Source organism: Cyprinodon tularosa, unplaced genomic scaffold (assembly GCF_016077235.1).
Source record: "Cyprinodon tularosa strain WSP-4 unplaced genomic scaffold, ASM1607723v1 ctg176, whole genome shotgun sequence".
NCBI classification, from domain to species: domain Eukaryota; kingdom Metazoa; phylum Chordata; class Actinopteri; order Cyprinodontiformes; family Cyprinodontidae; genus Cyprinodon; species Cyprinodon tularosa.
Window position 1 is genome coordinate 812,223 of NW_024038582.1, and position 19,659 is coordinate 831,881.

At 36.7% G+C, this 19,659-nt stretch overlaps 1 protein-coding gene across 1 annotated transcript in view; it reads right to left on the bottom strand.

Moving 5' to 3' along the window:
- Nucleotides 1-563: 563 nt before the first annotated feature.
- The window catches only part of LOC119781387 (cadherin-4-like), a 380,523-nt gene continuing 361,427 nt past the window's right edge, over nt 564-19,659 (bottom strand). Inside the window, exons 13-17 of the mRNA XM_038281816.1 lie at nt 13,754-13,993; nt 9,636-9,872; nt 5,881-6,020; nt 5,619-5,783; nt 564-2,385 (exon numbers count right to left, since the gene is read on the bottom strand). Coding sequence (XP_038137744.1) covers nt 2,182-2,385; nt 5,619-5,783; nt 5,881-6,020; nt 9,636-9,872; nt 13,754-13,993 — 986 coding nt within the window. The 3' untranslated portion in view covers nt 564-2,181. The remainder of the gene's footprint in view (nt 2,386-5,618; nt 5,784-5,880; nt 6,021-9,635; nt 9,873-13,753; nt 13,994-19,659) is intronic.

Genomic DNA, 19,659 nt, shown 5'->3' on the forward strand with positions numbered 1-19,659 from the left:
CACTTGGCTCTGTGGTGCTGAATCTGATACAAATCGGATGTTTTCAAATGTGACCTGAATTTGTACTCTGAAAAGCCAGTTCGCATTAATCTGACTTGAATGTCAGTAATACTTGCATCTGGCTACACAGAAGCAGGAAGAAAAACAACCAGGACCACATAGCTAAGTGACACACATACATACAGGTTGCATTTATTTGGAAACGTGAACAATCGTGCAAAGAAATTGGATTTCACAAAAATATCTGAATTGAGCATCAAGACCTGCAGTGTAACTGTAACCATAGAGATGACTTTTTGACGCTACAGCTCGTGAAAAAAACAACAACTATTCTTACTGTATAACTACATTATAATTTCTTTATTTTTTAACATGACTGCCTTTGATACTAAAATAATTTATCTTAACTATTTTGCTGTCATAATATTTGATTGTGCTACGTAATACTGACATTCATTATTTTTACATTTATTAGAATAAGAATTATTTGGGCAGTTTTTAAAGGGTGTTTGCGGTTGACAAGATTCACTGATCTTCCCACTCAACATGTTCTTTTCATGTCCTTCATCCAAAATTCTAAATAGCTAACTAAAAGGTTAACTTTGCATATTCTTCCCACAGTAACAACTTTCATATTTAAGTGTTGCCACTTCTATGACTTGTATGGTGCATTCACTGGATGCAATAACCTAGTGCTCACAAGTTAGACCCACCAACTTGTGACCAATGTTGAATTATACCTAAAATGACAGATTTTTGTGAGTTCTGACCTACTGCTCACAAGTTAGGAGCACTAAATAAAACTGGAATCTATTTCTGTGCACCTCTAATTTATGTTGCTCTGTCTAGAATCATAAATTGTATCTCAAAAGTTAAAGGATAAAGGAACTGGACTGACTAAAATAATATTGAAGGCTAGAGGAGTGAATGATTCAACCCACAGCTAGAAAACAAATTTGCATATCTGTGTTGTTCCTTTAGTAATATATGTTATTGATTGTTTATCCTTCCTCATTTTCAAATTTAAACACATTTGACCCAAATATTTAATATACAAATGTTGGATGATCTTAAAGCCAGACTCTTAAGTAATCTCCATAAGTACATTTACTTGTCAGCCATATTTAGTAACGAGCCAAGTCCCTCAAACACTCAGTATCTCAAAACAAACACAGCTGCTGTTGCTACAAGTAACCAACACACAATGCATTTTTTCATCTAAGACAGTCTGTTTCTGCGATTTCAGCAGTCACATTCCAGCAAACTGTGATCTAGGAGCACAGTACGTCTGACTTTCCAAAAATCTGATGATTAGTCCATCACCCAGAGACACACTGTAGGCCTATGTACGTCTACATGAACTGCTCTCTGAAACCAGTCGCTGCTCCTCTGAAACCAGCACTGAGATCTCCTCCAGATGTAACGGCCCTGCCGGACAGGAGAAATAACAAGGGAGGTCTGAATTAAAGGGTCTGGGGTCATGTCGGGGCCTGCAAGCCCAGAGAATGGCAACCAATCCTGAGTAAGCTGAAGTTTGCTAAAAGAACGCACCAGTGAAGGCACTTTTTAAACAACAGTGCTTCTGTTCTAAGTAATTCAAGTTGTGGAAAGAATGAATCAGGGCCCTCCAAGAAAAGACAACTTCATATCTGGGTTACCTTCTTTTCCCTTTTGTTTGCCTCAGATAAAGCATCTATCTAAAACCTAAAGCTCCTTCAAAGATGCAGGCAGGGGGGGCTTACAGTGAGGGAAAAGTGGAATCTCTCAGGAAAGGGTTATTTCTGAATTAAATGTGACTGAGAACAGGAAAAAGCAATAGAAACCTAAAACACAGTAACTGAAGTCTACAACAACAAAAAAACAAAACTAAGGTGTAACAGAAGTACATGTGTTTGAGAGTAAAACTCACACAAAGCCTGCAAATAAGAGCTTCCATTACAGTCTTGGACAGGCTTAGAGCAGGAGCAGGTAAAGAAGAGCTCCTGGAAGGGACTTACGACACTGGTCCTCTGTTGCGGCTACTAAATTGTTTGGTTGGTCCGTATGAATATGTCATCCTTAATTTGTGTTCAAGTAGGGTTCAATTGCCCCATTCTGTTATGGAGACAGAGCTTGGCAGGCCAGCTGATGGGTCGAGGGTGCGTGTGTGTGCGCATGTGCAGGACGGGCCAAGATCTTTTATTAATCATCCCCGCCCCCGTACATGTCGGCCAACTTCTTGAAGCGCGGTCCCCATTCGTTGAGGTAGTCATAGTCCTGATCTCCTGTGCTGGAAGAGTTGAGGGAGCTGACTGAGCCGGCGGTGGAGCCACTGCCCTCATAGTCGAAGACGAGCAGGGAATCATACGGTGGGGCTGTGGGGTCATTGTCTGCAGCCCGCAGACCCTTAAAACACAGAGAGAAAAAACACACAAAAACAAAGAGAGGTCAATTAACTAGTTTTACAGTTGATATAATGCAGTGGTATTGAACTCCAATCGTTGAGGACCAGCGTCCTGCCAGATCCATACCCGAATAAAATGGCTAATCTAGCTAACTAGCATGCAGTCAAACTCTACTCAACTAATATTTGAGTGACATAAGTCGGAAACACATCTGAATGTTTCAGAAGAAGTTCAGACAGCTGATATAAATACACATAAAAATGAGAAAAACTGGGCGTGCTTCGGTGTCGCAGTGATTAGTCCCCCCGCCAAAAAAAAAAAAAAAAAGAAATACTGGTTAAAAGGCTCCTGCATGTAATCATGTTTGTTAATTTGATAACTCTTGAAAACAACATGAGGATGTAAATACATGAGATAAATCCACATTTCAGCCACAGCTCACCTTCACAAACTAAGTGTAAAAAATAGTCTCTTCATTAATCCAAATATGTGGCGCCTCTAACTACTCGCAGTCTTTTTATTAATCTTTTTACAACCGAGTAAGGTCCAGTTACAGATCACCTAAATTATGTGATGCAAAAAAGTGTTTTGATTGCAGTTTTGCAAAATATAATATTTTCAATGGGACCAAAAAAGCACCCCATCGAATCGTTAAAAAACTTCATTAGAAATAGCAGTGTCTCCATTAAGCAAATTTATTTGAGTAATTTTAATTTGTGCAATTTGATGTTTAATGAACTGTCAAATCTGCTGATCATTATCCATTAACATAAAGTTGTATCCCATGGACGCAAACATGGCCATATGGTGAGTAGCCTGGCAAAGGACAGTTAAAGACAGATAATAAAGCATGCCTTTATCTAACACCCTGGGGAGATTAGACAAGAGAGCTGTGTGTTTCACAGTTTTTTCCAGTCACACTGCAAAATGTGAAGGGTGAGTATTAAATCAATCATGTAAGTCTTGCAGTAGCCAATGTATTCACAATTGTACCACAATTTAATGCCACAGGATTGTTTGGGAAGCAATTCAGTTTGGGAATGAAACGGCTGCAAATAAAATGTGCTGCAGGGAAAAACTGTTGAGAACAGTGAGCACTTTGTAGAAGAGGAAGGGTTTTTCCAGTTGTGTTAATTAATATGGAATGCAGGAAAAATGGGATGCTTGAAGTTTCTGATTGCCAAAGCTCGTAAAAAAGACAGACACACTGTAAGACCTATGACTAGAAGGATTGATGCAATAGCAGCTATACTAAACTTTTTAATAATTCCCTCCTCCAGCTTTTCTGTCTCCAGCTACCAACCAAATTTTTCTGAGATGACAAGTTTTCAAGTCAAAGATTCAGCTTTTGGTGAGCTTGGTGTAAAAATTAAGAAAAGTTTAAGCTGGGATCTTTTTAATGGACTCTGGGGATGGGTTTTTAGTTAAGAAATAGCTGATCAAAACTTTATTTCAGGCAGGAGAGGCTTTTTCTCATACAACCCCTCCAGTTTTGGGCTGTTTTCATGGTAAAGGGTACAAATTGGTCACAAGCAAATACTTTTTTAACATGCCAAAGCTCACTGTTCAATATTTGACCAACTAGGTAAACGGAGTCCATCTAAATCTAATGTACTATCTATATAAATTCAGCGGTTCTGTGAAAGTCTTAGATGTTAGAGAACATTAATGAACAAACAGTCTGATAAAGATCAAGAAACACGCTAGACAGGTGTTTTGAAGTTCAAAGAGGGCTTTGGTTATGAATGTACTGAGCTCTGACATCTAACAAAGCAATGTTTAATTTATCATTCAACAATTGTAAGTTTGCAACAACAGCAAATCTACTAAGACAGCTGACAGGTTGGGAAAGAAGGAAGTTAGTTGAAGAAGCAGCCAAGAGGTTGATCTAAAAGGATCTGCAGCTCAATTAGTCTAAAGCTCTATAAATTTACCTTTTATGGAACAGAGGCAAAAAGCAGCCATTTCTGAAAGAAATTCAGTAATGAGTAGAGGCAGCATTGTGATGCTGAAATAATTTCCCTCCTAAGCATACAGAGGAAAGTTTTTCAGAACTGTCAGGATAAATGTTAAGCTAAAAAACAGACAAGAATTGAACTGGGGCAGAAATTTAGACACAGAACCAGCAGGATAACAACCCAAGCCATACAATGGAACAGTTCAGATCAGTGGTTCCCAACCCTGAAGCTCCTTCCCCACAGGTTTTAGATGCATTTATATCGCAGCACACCTGATTCAAATGGTTGTGTGACCTCCTCAGCAGATGTAAAGTGCCACAGAAGCCTGTTAATCACCCATTCATATAAGTCAGGTTTGAGGTGGCAAGGAGACACCTATAACATGCACAACAGGGGTCCCTGAAGAGCAGGGTGCAAAACCACTGGTTTAAATCCCAATACCTCCATACAGACCTAAATCTAATTAAAAATCTAAGCTACATATTAGAACTAACAATACTAACAATACATTTGGTTCAACATTCACTGAAAATCCTATAAAATATAAAGTAATATAAACTAAAGTGACTGAAAGCATTTAAAAATAAAGCATTTCAAATAAGAAATGGTTTCAATAGTATATAGACATTTTAAAGCCAGATATAATTTTCTTTGTTTTATCATATGTTACTCATATTTAGTTATTTCTACAAATAATTTACTTTCTTTTCAAAACTACACTTGTTTCAAACAATAGAACATTGTGGTCAAAGACCTTATATTGAGGTAGGTAAGGAGAACAGACCTTGTAAATTTGTGAGAAATTATGAGAAGAATGTAAAATGCCAAAACCCTTGTGGTTTCAGAATGTAGTAAAAACACCATGTGTTTGCAGTGTTTGAGTTTAATCGGACTGGTGGAGCGAGATCAGGTGAGTTTATGTGTATGAGACAGAGACAGACAGACAGAGAGTCAAGGCTGGCTGGATCAAAGCCGAACAGCTGCCAACACCTCTCAAGTGTGAATGCGTTGTCACGAGTCTGTCAATCAGCATTTTCTCGAATAAATGTGCCAGCATCAGAGTTTCCTGTGTTTGCGACAGTAAATATTTGTGAGTGTTTGGAGGGTGGGGTGGCTGATCAGTTAAGGAAAACTAGTTGTTGCTGTACTCATTCCGAAAAATTGGCAAAATCTACAAATCCCTGAAACATTACTGAGAAGCCAGCTCCTTGCACAAAAAACAACTAAATTACTCAAATTTTGTCCATGCAAGATATAGATGTGCTTTTAAATTCACCTCATGGATGAAGTCCCCAATATCTCCAGGATGGGGAACAACTGGTCTGATCGGGTACTGTGACTCTGGGATAATGGGTCTCTCGTCAACTCTGCGTATGCCCGGCGGCTTGGTGATGATGTGTTCTAAAGAGTCTGGCTGCTGCAGTTGGCTCAAATCGTAGTCCTGCACAGTCCCAGAGGCACAGACATATAAGCAGGGTAAGCATCAAAACAGACATCACATCATGTATGAGTGGTGTGTGTCTCTCTCCAACGCTTACTTGATCCTCTTCGCCTCCCCCCTCTTCATCGTATTTGAGGATGTTGTCACGGACGTCATCCTCAGGGTCAATCAGCAACTGCTTTGTCTGCCTTTCCTTCTCCCTGCGCTTGATCCACACCACAAACAACAGCACCATGCCTGCAATAATGCATACAGGAAACATATACAGCTGTAGGTAGAGTTTCATTAATACACAATAAATCCAAATGTAAAGTGATGCCTGCTTAGGGATCTATAAAGGGCACTAAGGCACGGCAGTATGTAAAGCTGAAGACAGGTTACAAAAAACGAAACGAAAGAAAATTAAGATGGCCGTATAATTACATTTTTTTTTTCATTTCAGTGTGCACAACTTGAAGCCTCACTGGATCAACACGTCATCTGTTAAGCAGTTAGAATACAGCACAACTTTCTAATGACTGGGAACAATGTTTACTTTCGCACTTCAGCAGGGGCACCCTGACATTTGAAATAACGAGAATAGTCTAAATTTCCAATAACGACCTTATGTCTACTGCTTCAGCATGTTTTCCTCCAAAAATCCTTGGATGTGATTGTATCTCAGAAGGTAGAATTTCTTAAAAAGCAGCTTCTTAAATAACTTTCAGCACACTTTAGATCCTAGCGGATATGGCGCAAGACATGGCTTATTATTAATATTTTATAGTTGATTTGGGGCGAGCATGAGTTTTAGCTTGATTTACTCTGACAAGGTGGGAACTGGAACAAATTAATTTTCAATGTTATATTTACCCAAATTGTAGAGAAGACACCTTTTACTGTGAAGGGATAATGCTAGTTTATTTTGGTTGCTATAGAGAGCTAGAGCTAGTTGTTTTGTTCCTTTATCATTTTGTACTCTTGGTCGGTTGGCTCGAATAGGAGAAAAAGTAACTTAGCAGATCAATGAAAGGCTGAAGAAAAGGCAAGGATTCTCAGTTTGATCATTTGAGCTTTGGATCTTTGCCTATGATGGAAAATATGGCTCTAACAATTCGGACAGTTGTTAGGAAATCTCAGAGTTGAGATAATTGTCTACATTCTCTATGTAAGGGGACCCCAACACGGTAACTGCGGGCCCAAAGTGGCCCTTTAGGACCATATGGGGTCCCTACAGCACCTTCTGAAAATAGAACAACTGAGCAGTGGGCAAAGTTTAAAACTTTATTTTATTCTGTTGCTCTTTTTTTAATCATTAATAGAGCATTTAACCATTAACAGAGATTTAAAATGACAAATCCAAAAGAAAACTAGAGATAAGAAGAAATGGTAAAAATATCTGTATTTGTATGAAGTTTAGGTGAATTTTAACTTCTCCAGTTCATAGGTCAGCATTGGTAGCCCTTCCTATGATGCAGTAGACATGAAGTAGCTCTCATTTTTAAGAAGGTTGGTGACCCCTGCTTTAGAGAATACAAATACTATTGTTTGCTGCCATTAAGGTTAACTAGGTTAATCTTGTTAAGGTGCTAAAAGCACTTTAACATTTAAACACTTTTTTATGACTAATCCCTGCTTCATGAAATATTTTTAAAGCTAATGAACAATATATCTTAAAAGAAATATCAGGTGATAGGTGATGACTTACAGTATTCTAGTGACTTACAGTATAGTGACCTATGTCAGCAAATAGCAACTTTCCTCGCTGAAGGGTTGGCACTGGTGCTCGTCTCTGGAGGAGCAATAGCAGCTGTCTGAAGACAGCTTCTAACTGTGTTCACTTATTCCTCAGTTATAAAAGATGAAAACAAAGCTTCTGTTTGGCTCAGAATGAATTAAATATTGAGGAGAGCTCTCCTCAGTCCTGCTGGGGAGTCACAGTTGACTTAGAGTCTGGAAACCAATAGTGGACAAAAGGATAGCAGAATATTGCACGTCTCATAATGCATTTAATGGCTTGATACGCAAAACAAGGACAAGATGACTTCATTATTCTTTTTACAGTGTGGCCTGTTCACTTATAGCTGATTAGCTGAAAATTGTTTCTTGCCTGTGCATCAAAGGGAGATAGTCCGATTGAGTTACACTGTGTTTGTGCAAATGTGCGTATGACTGAGAGGGTAGTTCGGTGAGCAAGGATCATCTGATAGTGGATAAAGTTCAGGTTTATATCTGATTAGTTTAACTTAAGTTGCGATTTGGGCTAGTTTTATTTTAGCCTTTGCGTTTAAGCATAAAAAAGTCAGATCTGGTAACTACAAGTGACAGTTATCTTAACAACTGGCATCTGATTACATTATGTTTTTAGCTCTTCATTGGTAGTAAGGTCAATATTTTAGGTAGCATAACATCAGATTTTAAATTCTTGGTTAGCTGTGCCCACTAAAAGTAAGCCAAAAACTAACCGAAATATAATGAGCATAAATCATGCGAGTTAATAACAAGTTAATAAATGCTTCAGCATTTACAGTGTTTAATTTACATCAATCTGGAATCATGAAAGGACTATTCAAAGAAGTCTTCAAGTTTCAGAATGTTAAATTGGCCAACTGTCTAGAAACCACTGTATGCTGTAAACGTTTCAATATTTGGACATCTGCTTTATCACTAGTTATCATTTTGTACAAGCAGAATGCTATGGTGCTAAAAGACCCTTAATATTTATTAATACACACAAGTGATTAATACATGCATGCTGGCCCAAGATGCATACCTCCACAGGGTATGCATCTTGGGCCAGCATGCAATGGTGTGTGTAATTTACTGGGGTCTTGAGGTACTGAATCTGCATCTAAGATGTTCCAAATCCACTCAAACTGCTTGTTTGAATATTATAAATTTGCTTTGTGGCAAATTTCTGACTTGATAAAGCTAGCTAAGAGAGATAACTACACTAATTATTCTACATGGTCTAACCGTGCCAAAAAAACCCAAAACAAAACAAAATGTAATGCTTTGTTGTCTAAAAAAGCATTACATTATTAACATAAATGTTTAAACTGTAATCTAACAAAAGGTAGATAACTAGCTAAACATATTAAAGAATATTTTTCACTTACTGCTCCACTGTCGTTACCAGAAACTATGCTAAGGTCTCAACAATTTGAACCCCAACGGCTTACAGTACAAGTTCACCTGCAACCGCACTAAATGCCTACAGTATACTGCAGGGCTATGTGAATGCACATCATTGACTTACAAGTAAATCATCGCCCACATGGGATACATTTTTGTGTTTGACTAAACAAGAGATATTTGATTGGTTCCTGTTCAAAAACATCTATTTGTGTAATAGACCATGTCTTAAAAGAAATATCAGGTGATATGTGTATTAGACCATGTCACGAGAATCTCAAACATTCACATTCTCACATCACAAGTAATTTTTAAATCAAGAAATATTCTCAAATATAAGAGAAATACATTTATGAATGTTGTCATGTATGTGTGAATATTAGGACCCTTTTAGCTTCATAATTAATAAACCTAAACAAAATCCAAAAGCAATAAAGAGTGCCTTGGAAAAAGTTTCTTGTTTTCTATGTACAGGACAATCCACAGGCATGAAAAACTGGCAAGACAGACGCCTACAGATATTTACACTTCCAGAGAAGAAACAAAAAACTCCCCACTCTGAGGGGTTCCAGTGACTGAGATAATTATATATTTCAAACATTTGCATCCACATCGCTGTATAATTTTTTGGTAAAAGTTCATCTTTTCTCAAAATCTATATATTTTTTAAGGAGTTTAAATCAAAATTTTGATCTTCTTAGGAACAGCAAGGTATACTGGTTAATAGAGAGCACTCACAAAGCAAAATGATGATGCAGATTAGGATGGAGATAATGGCTCCAGTTCCAAGGCCAGCGGCTGCAACGGCACCGAGTGTTGTGCAGTCTCCATTTTCATCGCAGGGACACACCTTCACTTTGATAATGGACCTGTTGGACAACGGTGGGTTGCCCGAGTCTGACACAATGACAGGGACCTCATACATTCCTGGTTCCAAGTAAACTTGGTATCGAAGAGCCAGGCGGGCATAATCACCTATGCAAGGAAAAGAAGACAAAAAATTTAAGAAATACTTACAGGTGCTGGTCATAAAATTAGAATATCATGAAAAAGTAGATTGATTTCAGTAATTCCATTTAAAAAGTGAAACTTGTATATTATATTCATACATTACATACAAACTCATATATTTCAGATGTTTATTTTGTTTAATTTTGATGATTACAAATGACAACAAATGAAAATCTCAAATTCATCATATCAGAAAATTAGAATATTACTGAAGACCAATAAAAACAAAGGATTTATAGAAATGTTGGCCAACTGAAAAGTATGAACATGAAAAGTATGAGCATGTACAGCACTCAGTATTTAGTTGGGCCTCCTTTGGCCTGTATTACTGCAGCAATGCGGCGTGGCATGGAGTCGATCAGTCTGTGGCACTGCTCAGGTGTTATGATAGCCCAGGTTGCTCTAATAGTGGCTTTTAGCTCTTCTGAATTGTTGGGTCTGGTGTATTGCATCTTCTTCTTCACAATACCCCATAGATTTTCTATGGGGTTAAGGTCAGGAGAGTTTGCTGGCCAATTAAGAACAGGGATACCATGGTCCTTCAACCAGGTACTGGTAGCTTTGGCACTGTGTGCAGGTGCCAAGTCCTGTTGGAAAATGAAATCTGCATCTCCAAAAAGTTGGTCAGCTGCAGGAAGCATGAAGTGCTCTAAAACTTCCTGGTATGTGGCTGCGTTGACCCTGGACCTCAGAAAACACAATGGACCAACACCAGCAGATGACATGGCACCCCAAACCATCACTGACTGTGGAAACTTTACACTGGACTTCAAGCAACGTGGATGAAGTGCCTCTCTTCTTTTCCTCCAGACTCTGGGACCTTGATTTCCAAAGGAAATGCAAAATTTACTTTCATCAGAGAACATGACTTTGGACCACTCACCAGCAGTCCAGTCCTGTTTCTCTTTAGCCCAGGCAAGACGCTTCTGACGCTGTCTGTGGTTCAAGAGTGGCTTGACACAAGGAATGCGACAGCAGAAACCCATGTCTTTCATACGTCTGTGTGTGGTGGTTCTTGAAGCACTCACTCCAGCTGCAGTCCACTCTTTGTGAATCTCCCCCACATTTTTGAATGGGTTTTGTTTCACAATCCTCTCCAGGGTGCGGTTATCTCTCTTGCTTGTACACTTTTTTCGACCACATCTTTTCCTTCCCTTCGCCTCTCTATTAATGTGCTTGGACACTGAGCTCTGTGAACAGCCAGCCTCTTTAGCGATGACCTTTTGTGTCTTGCCCTCCTTGTGCAAGGTGTCGATGGTCGTCTTTTGGACAACTGTCAAGTCAGCAGTCTTCCCCATGATTGTGTAGCCTATAGAACTAGACTGAAAGACCATTTAAAGGCTTTTGCAGGTGGTTTGAGTTAATTAGCTGATTAGAGTGTGGCACCAGGGGCCATCAATTTTGAACCTTTTCACAATATTCTAATTTTCTGATATGATGAATTTGAGATTTTCATTTGTTGTCATTTGTAATCATCAAAATTAAACAAAATAAACATCTGAAATATATGAGTTTGTATGTAATGTATGAATATAATATACAAGTTTCACTTTTTAAATGGAATTACTGAAATCAATCTACTTTTTCATGATATTCTAATTTTATGACCAGCACCTGTATGTTACTATTGATAGGTTTAAAAAAAAAAAACTGTTAACAGTTACAAGTAAGAAAAACAAGACATTGTAATACATTTATTTTCAGCAATGTAAATATATTCAAATGACACCAGAAACATGAAATATACCCCTTTCTAGACAAGTTTAGTTTTCTGGATTTCCTACAAATATATGGTTTTTAAATTAAACTATGTTCAAAATAAAGAGATAACGTCAGTAAAGGAAGTTTAATCTGGTAAAATCAATTGCATTCCACTTGTACAAAAATTGGGAAGCACAATGAAAGCTTGGGTATAGATTTCTGGACCTGAGTGGAAGCATAGTCCACAATGGCTGTTGCTGTGGCAACTCAGGAAGACAAGAAATATAAAAGGAAATCAATAATAGCCATAATGCGCTGACTGGTGCTATTTTCACACAATCTGTATTAAGAAAAAACAAAACGTCCAGGATATATAAACAACAACCCTGTTACTTGCAGTTTTTATGGACGTCCTACTGCTATCAATCAAATTTCCCAAAAATAGGAAATTAAAAAACCCCACAAGCAATATTTTACAATCAGAGGATACTACTTAAGCAGGTAAATACATTTCTACATGAAAGGTTTATGTTTGAATTAATTTACTGTGTCAAAGAGTCATTTCTATCCTTTCTAATGTTCCCCAGGTTAGAATTGAACAACATAACATCAGCAGGCAGGTTCTGTTGCAACAAGCTGAAGTTAGCATATGACCTGTAGTTTTTAACAAATCTGTTCCATTATTTAATTTCTACGTTAACCAGATGTGAACTGATGTTAGAGCAATCCTGTATAAGATTACCTGATAAAGAATTGTCAACTTGATCTGTAATGAGCCCAAAAAGAGGCTGTAACGGGTTGGAATTCAAATAAAATTAGTTAAAAATATCCTCATTTTCTGCATGTCAGGCTCAATATTATTAAATGATGAACATTTTGTGATTCAACCTTTGATTCATGTTGATTTAAGTGTTTTAACATAATTCAAATCTATATTTATTTACTCCCTTTATTACTTTGAAATATAAAATGAAAAAAAAGGAAACAGTGCATTTTAAATGATTGACATTCACTATGGTTGTTCTTCTGTCTCCACAGCCCATATTCTCAGAAAGTATTGGGGATGATTAACATGTTTATTTTTCTTTAAGACATGCCTCTGTGCTCATTTTGATTAACAGGTTCCAGAGGTTGGCCCCAATATTGACCCCAAGAAACGACTCCCACAAAAACATGCTCTTAATATTTGATTTGTTTTTTCCAAGTGCTAAACCTTGTTTATTTTTCCTCTACACATTTTTTATCACAATGAAATATGAGATTATCTCCTTGTGTTTTAAAATTGAGATTTTTCATTTACTGTAAGTCAACGTCCCTTGATGTACTAGCATGACACAAATGCATCTGTGCCTAAGCTAATTTACTAAGAAAGGTTCATAGGTCTTTTTAGAAAAGAAAATCGGTGGTATAATGAGAATATATAAGAAAGTTGCAGGGCAAGACTGTGTCATGACCCTGGTCTGTTAAAGATTTATGGGACAAAATCTGTAACAATAATAGGAGTCTATACTTCTAGTTAACGGATGAAATTGGAAACCATAAAAACAGTTTTATTAATATTTCAATTATTAGAAAAGAAAAAATCCTACTTCGAAACAACTCAAAAGTGCATGTGTAAAGTCTGCAAGCTGCCCAACATGGTAATGGCACCATCATACTGTGGTTTTAAAAAAACTTTTGTAGAAGTTTTAGAGTAAATTAACATGTTTTAAACGGAACCCCGCAGAGCTCGTCTGGAGCGACAAAATGGCTGTGCACCAGCTCTTCAATCTGGCTCCAATCTGGCTAAGTATCTGTGTTTCTGCCAGGCAGAGAGGGTACATTTCCAAACAAAAGGTGTGCCAAGCTTCTGCAGTAATCTCAAGAAGATTAGACTTTTTATGAACAAATCCTTTGAAATCTGTTGTTATTTCTTTCTTAAATTAGTAAGGGGCATATCAAGTACTTCAATATAAGAAAATAAATATGGTACTGTATAATTACAAACTTATATAATCATCTAATTGTTTTAAATTTTCCTGAGTTTCATTTATCTGTATGCAATATGTAATATTTACAAAAGGGAATATATTAGCAAGAATGGTTTAAAAAAACATGAATAAAAAAGTATTTCTTTTTTTAACCTTTTACAGACAGCTACTCACCACTGATTCGTGTAGTGGTCCAGTTGCGTCGGATGCTGCTTGGGAAGTTGGGCAGCTCAAAGACAAAGGGCCCGGCATTGGGGTCTGTGTCAGCATCAGCAGCAGTGATGTTGAAGCCATTGACGTTCTTGTTCATCCTTTCGCAGATCTGAGACTCCCTTGGTACAAGCACTGGGGGGTTGTCATTAATATCTATCAAATAAATCTGCAGCGTGCCTGTGCCGCTGGCTGCAGGGGAGCCTAAGAGAAGGAAGAGATGAAACAAAAACAAAAACATCATGACAGAAGGAGAAGATGACAAGCAAAGATGTGTGCAGAGGAGGAGAGGACAAAGAATTTTTCAGCCAACAGAGAAGACGTAGAAATAATGAAATAAGAATAAGAATAATACAAAAAAACAAAAAAAAAAGGAACAGGAATTACATTAAATGAGCATTCTTCATTTATAATTATGTTGGAGGAAAAAGGGGATCAGGCTGGGTGATAGGTTTAACTTTTGAAAGAAATACTTTTGACAGTTTTGCTTATCACCTTATCTTTTGGCCCAGCAGCTAAATCCATCCCATCAAAGTCGATGGGGATGCAGGCAGAACACATTCAATCACACAAGGACGGCTAAGGCACAATAATGATGACTGTAATACAACAAAACAGGTCGTTGTCTGTGTTCATATACACAACATCGTGAGTCATCTTTGATAGTGGACATAAAAGCTCAATTCCAACAGTGATAATAGATTTTTTTTTTTCTGAAAAAAGAACTGGGCATTCTATTAGATCAAGTTTTTCTGAGATAATTATGCAGTAAATTTGATCAAACATGCATAAAACCTACAGTTCCTGCAAGTAGCTGATATTCATTAATGTATAAGTTAAGTCTACTACATCTTCCTTTGAAGAGAAAAAAAAAACTGGGCAAAAAACAAGGTAACAAAAGAGTGATTTGTGCTTGCTTTAAGCAAATGAATTGCAATTTTGATATTTTTTGCAAAAATATAGTTCAAACCACTTGATAATTAAACAAACTGTCTACTGTTTTTAGAATTTGCTTACCACACTGGACCTGTAATACTCTATTCTCTTATTACATCAATTTTACTTTTTCAGCAATAAAGCAGAGATAAAACAGTTCCCACATTTCTGTAAAAGGTGTGTCTACAATTTCACAGTAATCCTGCTCCTGATCCAATATTTAGAGTCAGCGGAAGCTGGACTAGTGAATGTTGCTCTGATGCTTTAGGCAAGCCATTGCAGGTGCTGTTTCATCAGCAATATAGTAAACCTCGGACTGCTATAACATGCACTGCTGCACATAAAAACACTCACAACCCATCTACAGACACAATTTTGTAACCGTTGCATTGATTGAACAGCGTAACAGACCATTACCAACAACATTTATGGAAAATTGGGAATAAAGGATAGACATTTAACAATCAGGGGAAGTGAGATAGCCGAGCGAGAAAACAAATAAGAAAAGGTGTGCACAGCAGGCAAATGTGACAGAAAAATCAAGGAAAAAAGGGATTTTTAGCAGCATAAAGCTTTGAGCTGCTTACTGAGTGAGTGCCAGGGGGTGACGACCCTTAGCGGCCTCCAATTACAAGTCATTTTGCTGTCATGCCCTAACAGTGGAGTCATTGCACGGACTCTGCCATCTTAGGGCCTATCTCTGAGATCAGATAAGAGGAAGGTAATTTAAAAGGATTTATGCAAATCACACAGATCAGCCAATTAAGTGTGGCTAGAGAGCAAGGTATTTGCCAAGGAAGGGCAAGGCACAACCAGAGATAGGTCACAATAAGTTTGTTAACAGTTTGATCTTTGTAGGAGATCCCACCACAAGTATATTTGATTTATTTTTATTTCATTTTTTGACAAATGATTTATAATTGAAAAATATTTTCTTTTATTATAATGCCCTGATATATTTCATATGTTAATAAAATATTTTACAACTAAATAGACAATTTTAACATTAAATGCTAATAAAAAAAATGTATGTACAACTGGATGAAAAAAATAGTATTATAGGACTGATGGTCAATGGATTATAAAATAAGCAGAGTGTGTAGCATTTTAGATGTTTTGCCCCTAATTGTATATTAATAACTCCTGAACAAAGGTCTGCATAATAATGGATAGGATCACAATCACAAATGTTTCAAGCAATATTCAAATCAAGATAATATAAAATGATTATTCTAATCATAACTGGACTAAATAACATGTTGCACAAAAAAAAAAAAAATCATATAATTACGGTAACGATTTTTGTAGACAATTCTTTTAAAAAATAATTTATTTCAACAATCTATGCAATCAGCTTGCAGTGTGGATGAAAAGTAAGCAAAAGTGACATATGCAAAGCTAAGTTTAAAGTACTAACTTGATACAAACATGGACAGAACAACAACGCTTCACAAACAGGGTGGTACACGTGTTGATATATGAACATAAATCACACACAGATTTCTCTCAGTCTGTGGATCTGCTAATCTGGACCTTGTATTGGAAAGATGTTGAAGCAGCTTGGCAAAGCTGATAGGAGAATTAAGAGGGCTTTAACCAGATAAATAAATTATGTTGGTGTAATTTCCTCAAAAAGGATTTGTCTTAACTCTATTTTGATAGATTTAAGAAGTAGTGAAAAGGCTTCTAATAGCTGACCATATGCTCTTTGTTGAACACATCTATGTGAACAAAGCTATACAGGATTTATCCAAGGGGGGGGGCAGCATGGGGGTGGTGTTTGCATGTGACATGTGCCTCTTTCTACGCTGTTACAGCCTCTTCACTGTCCATCTCTAATAATCCTATTGCCTCACAGCATTTTACCATAATCTGTTTTATATTATGGCCAAAGTACTCTGTAGTACTGGAAAAAATTATGTCCTATGTTTCTGCATTTGTCATGCTCACATTTTAAGATTATCAAGAAATATATACATACGTGATAATATGCGAGTAATCTGAATAAATAGGAAATCAATTTCCTAAATGGCTATGCCCTTAGTGAAGAGGATGACAACTGCTAACCTTAGAACTGGTGGGAATAATGGAAGTTAGTCTGTTGATTTAGGGATTTTAAGCATGGCTGGCCTGTTTCAAGTCCAGAACTTCAATGTAGTTTAAATTCAGACCAATTTTAAGTGCTGTAAAGTCCCTTGGGATGATGTGTGTTGTGAACTGGTGCTATATAAATAAACTGAATTGAATTTAATATTCCTTTATAAATTTTCTGGTAAAAGTCAAATTTCGAAGTCCCAATAATTATGCAATGTTACACCCTAAAACTGTAGAGCGTTTACTGTATAGACCATCACACTACCACTGCCATGTTTTACTAATTGGATGATGCTCTTCTCCTGAAATGTTTTTTAAGAAGTTTTAGGCTAAATCCTGTTATAAGACCTGTTATTTTCATGCAATTTCAAAAATATTTTAATTTTGATTTGACAAGGGGAGTGGTTCCTTTTTTTTCACAAAGGGGTATTTTTTGTAAAGGTTAAATTTTCTCCTTGATGAAATAAATAATGAAAAAATGCTTTTAGTCTTTGGCAAGTTTTTTTTTTATACATAACTATAAAAGGGCTGTATAAAAGAAAAGAAAAACAGAAATCAGGCTATATTTCCACAGCTTAGTACATACTCAAACATCACATAAACAGCTTGAACTGGAATCATTTTTGTCTTTACTGAGAACTGCATACAAACCAATTCAAAAGTTTGTAGCTTTGCAAAAGTGCATTTAAGCTTAGATCAGGTGAAACTAGTCTATCGTTAGATGAGAAATAAAAATTGGCAACATTTTGTTTAGGTTATAAATAAGGCAACAAAAAAACACAAATAAGAAAGGTCAATACAGCAAGATGGCAAAAATCAACCTCTTGCCACCTCCTTTCCATGTGAGCTGCACATATTAATGTTTCTAATAAATGTAATTGAATGCTGCACATTAGAGTTTTCACAAATGCTAACACTTAGAAATACCACTAAGTTTTTAGCCCGGCTGAACTTAAAGTAAGCACAGCAGAGAGCTGTGTGTCACTGATAAGGCAATTTGGAAAGGGGAAAAAGGCATTTCCTACTTGAAGAGAAAAACAGCCACTCAATTCCAGTTGACTAAAGTGGAACTTGTTTGTTTGCTGTGATTGAGTTTGTGCTTGGTTAGGCTTAAGTTTCAACTTCGAGGCAGAACAAATAACACATGCGACAGAAATGACGGGGTATAGAAGGAGAAGTCAGGCCTGGACTGAAGATAAAAGAGGGAGAGAGGAGAGGATCAACAGTGTGACCAGCTGTGTGAATCCAGGCTTTCCTTTGAGTTAGCTCAGTTGTGCAGTTTTCAGCTTTTGCATGCTCCTGTACTCCTGTAAATCCATCCAAAAAGTATGATTTTGATCTGTATTCTGATGCAAAGTGACTTTCATAAGAAAAAATAAAAATAAAAAAATGATGTTAGAAGTCATTCCAATGCTTGGACCAAAAATTATTTTTAAATCTACAAGTTCAATATTCTAATCTGACTAAAATATCTTGCTAGAGGTAAGATATTTCTATTTGAGATTAAATATTTACTTAAAGGTATAGTGGTATAGTTCTTACAGGTAAATCATCAAAATAAGTGGTCCTCCTAATAGTCGATCATTCTGTTGAAATGTTTACGAAAGGCTGTCCTATGTGCTCGTCCCCACTTTTACTCTGGAGTCTGACATGGTGGAAAAACTGCACATCTTCTTTTGGAAAGTAAGCTTATATAAGCAATGCATGGGCTAGGGCAATGTTGTTGCACACGTTTAATAGGCGTTCCATCTCAGGAGCTGGTACAGGGTTGTGCATGTGCAATAGGCCAGGTCTATTCAAAAATTTCGCAAAAATCCTCCACTATACCTTTAAAGTCAGAAAACCTGAAAGCAAAATGACAAAGAAAACATTCCTGTTTCAAACTGTTTAAAAGTAATTTATCAACTGTAGAGAGTTTTAATTTAGTCTCATTACATATATTTTTGGTCAGATTTGTTATAGACAATATATCAAGAAAATCTTTAGGCCTATGTAGAGATATTTTGATTTAATCCATGTAGTTACCCTGAAGCAGTGTGACAGAGCAAGGAAAATAGCATTGCTAATATGTGTAGACTTTTTAACTGTTAAAGCAGAAAAAGGGAGGCGTTTATGTAACTGCTACAAACCACCTTTAAACTTTAGATCTAAAGTTAACATAAAAAGAAAGATTTGACAGTTTGTGTCGTGATGTAAGTTTATAAATCCACTCTGCCATTCACTCACAGCAGTATACAGCAGATGTTCATGACTACAACCTAATCAACACAATCTTGTGCAGCTGATGCCCTATTTTTTTCCTTTTGTTTCCTTAATACTCTAAGTGCCAAGGAGTCTATCTAAGCCATATTTATTCATAAAGCAGCATTTTTGAATCATGTCAGCAAATGTTTGCAGTTGCATTTACTGTTTTGTGTTCAAGCATAGGTTTGTGAATGTGTTATGCTCAAAATGTGCTAGACTACCTGAAGCAAAGATATAACACATGAGTTTTTATATTTTGTGTACCTCGACAAAAAAATGATTGAAGGTGTAACAGCAGTTTTGTGTCTGTGATTGGTAAAGAAATATAAACATTTAATATTTCATACAAAGTTCTGGATATATTGAGAACAGTATGGATTAGATCAATATGAATAAAAAATGACAGTGAGAGGGTTTTGATGGGTGACTCAGACTAAAATGTGTTTACTTGTATTGAAAACAAGAAAAAAATGACCTGTTTTTGTATTTGTGAAAATATAAAACAAATGGCAATGATGAAGATTTGCAGGGATCAAGGAGTTTAAAAGAGAGCCAAAAAAAGGTCTTATAAATGAAAAATCTGAATCTACTGAAAT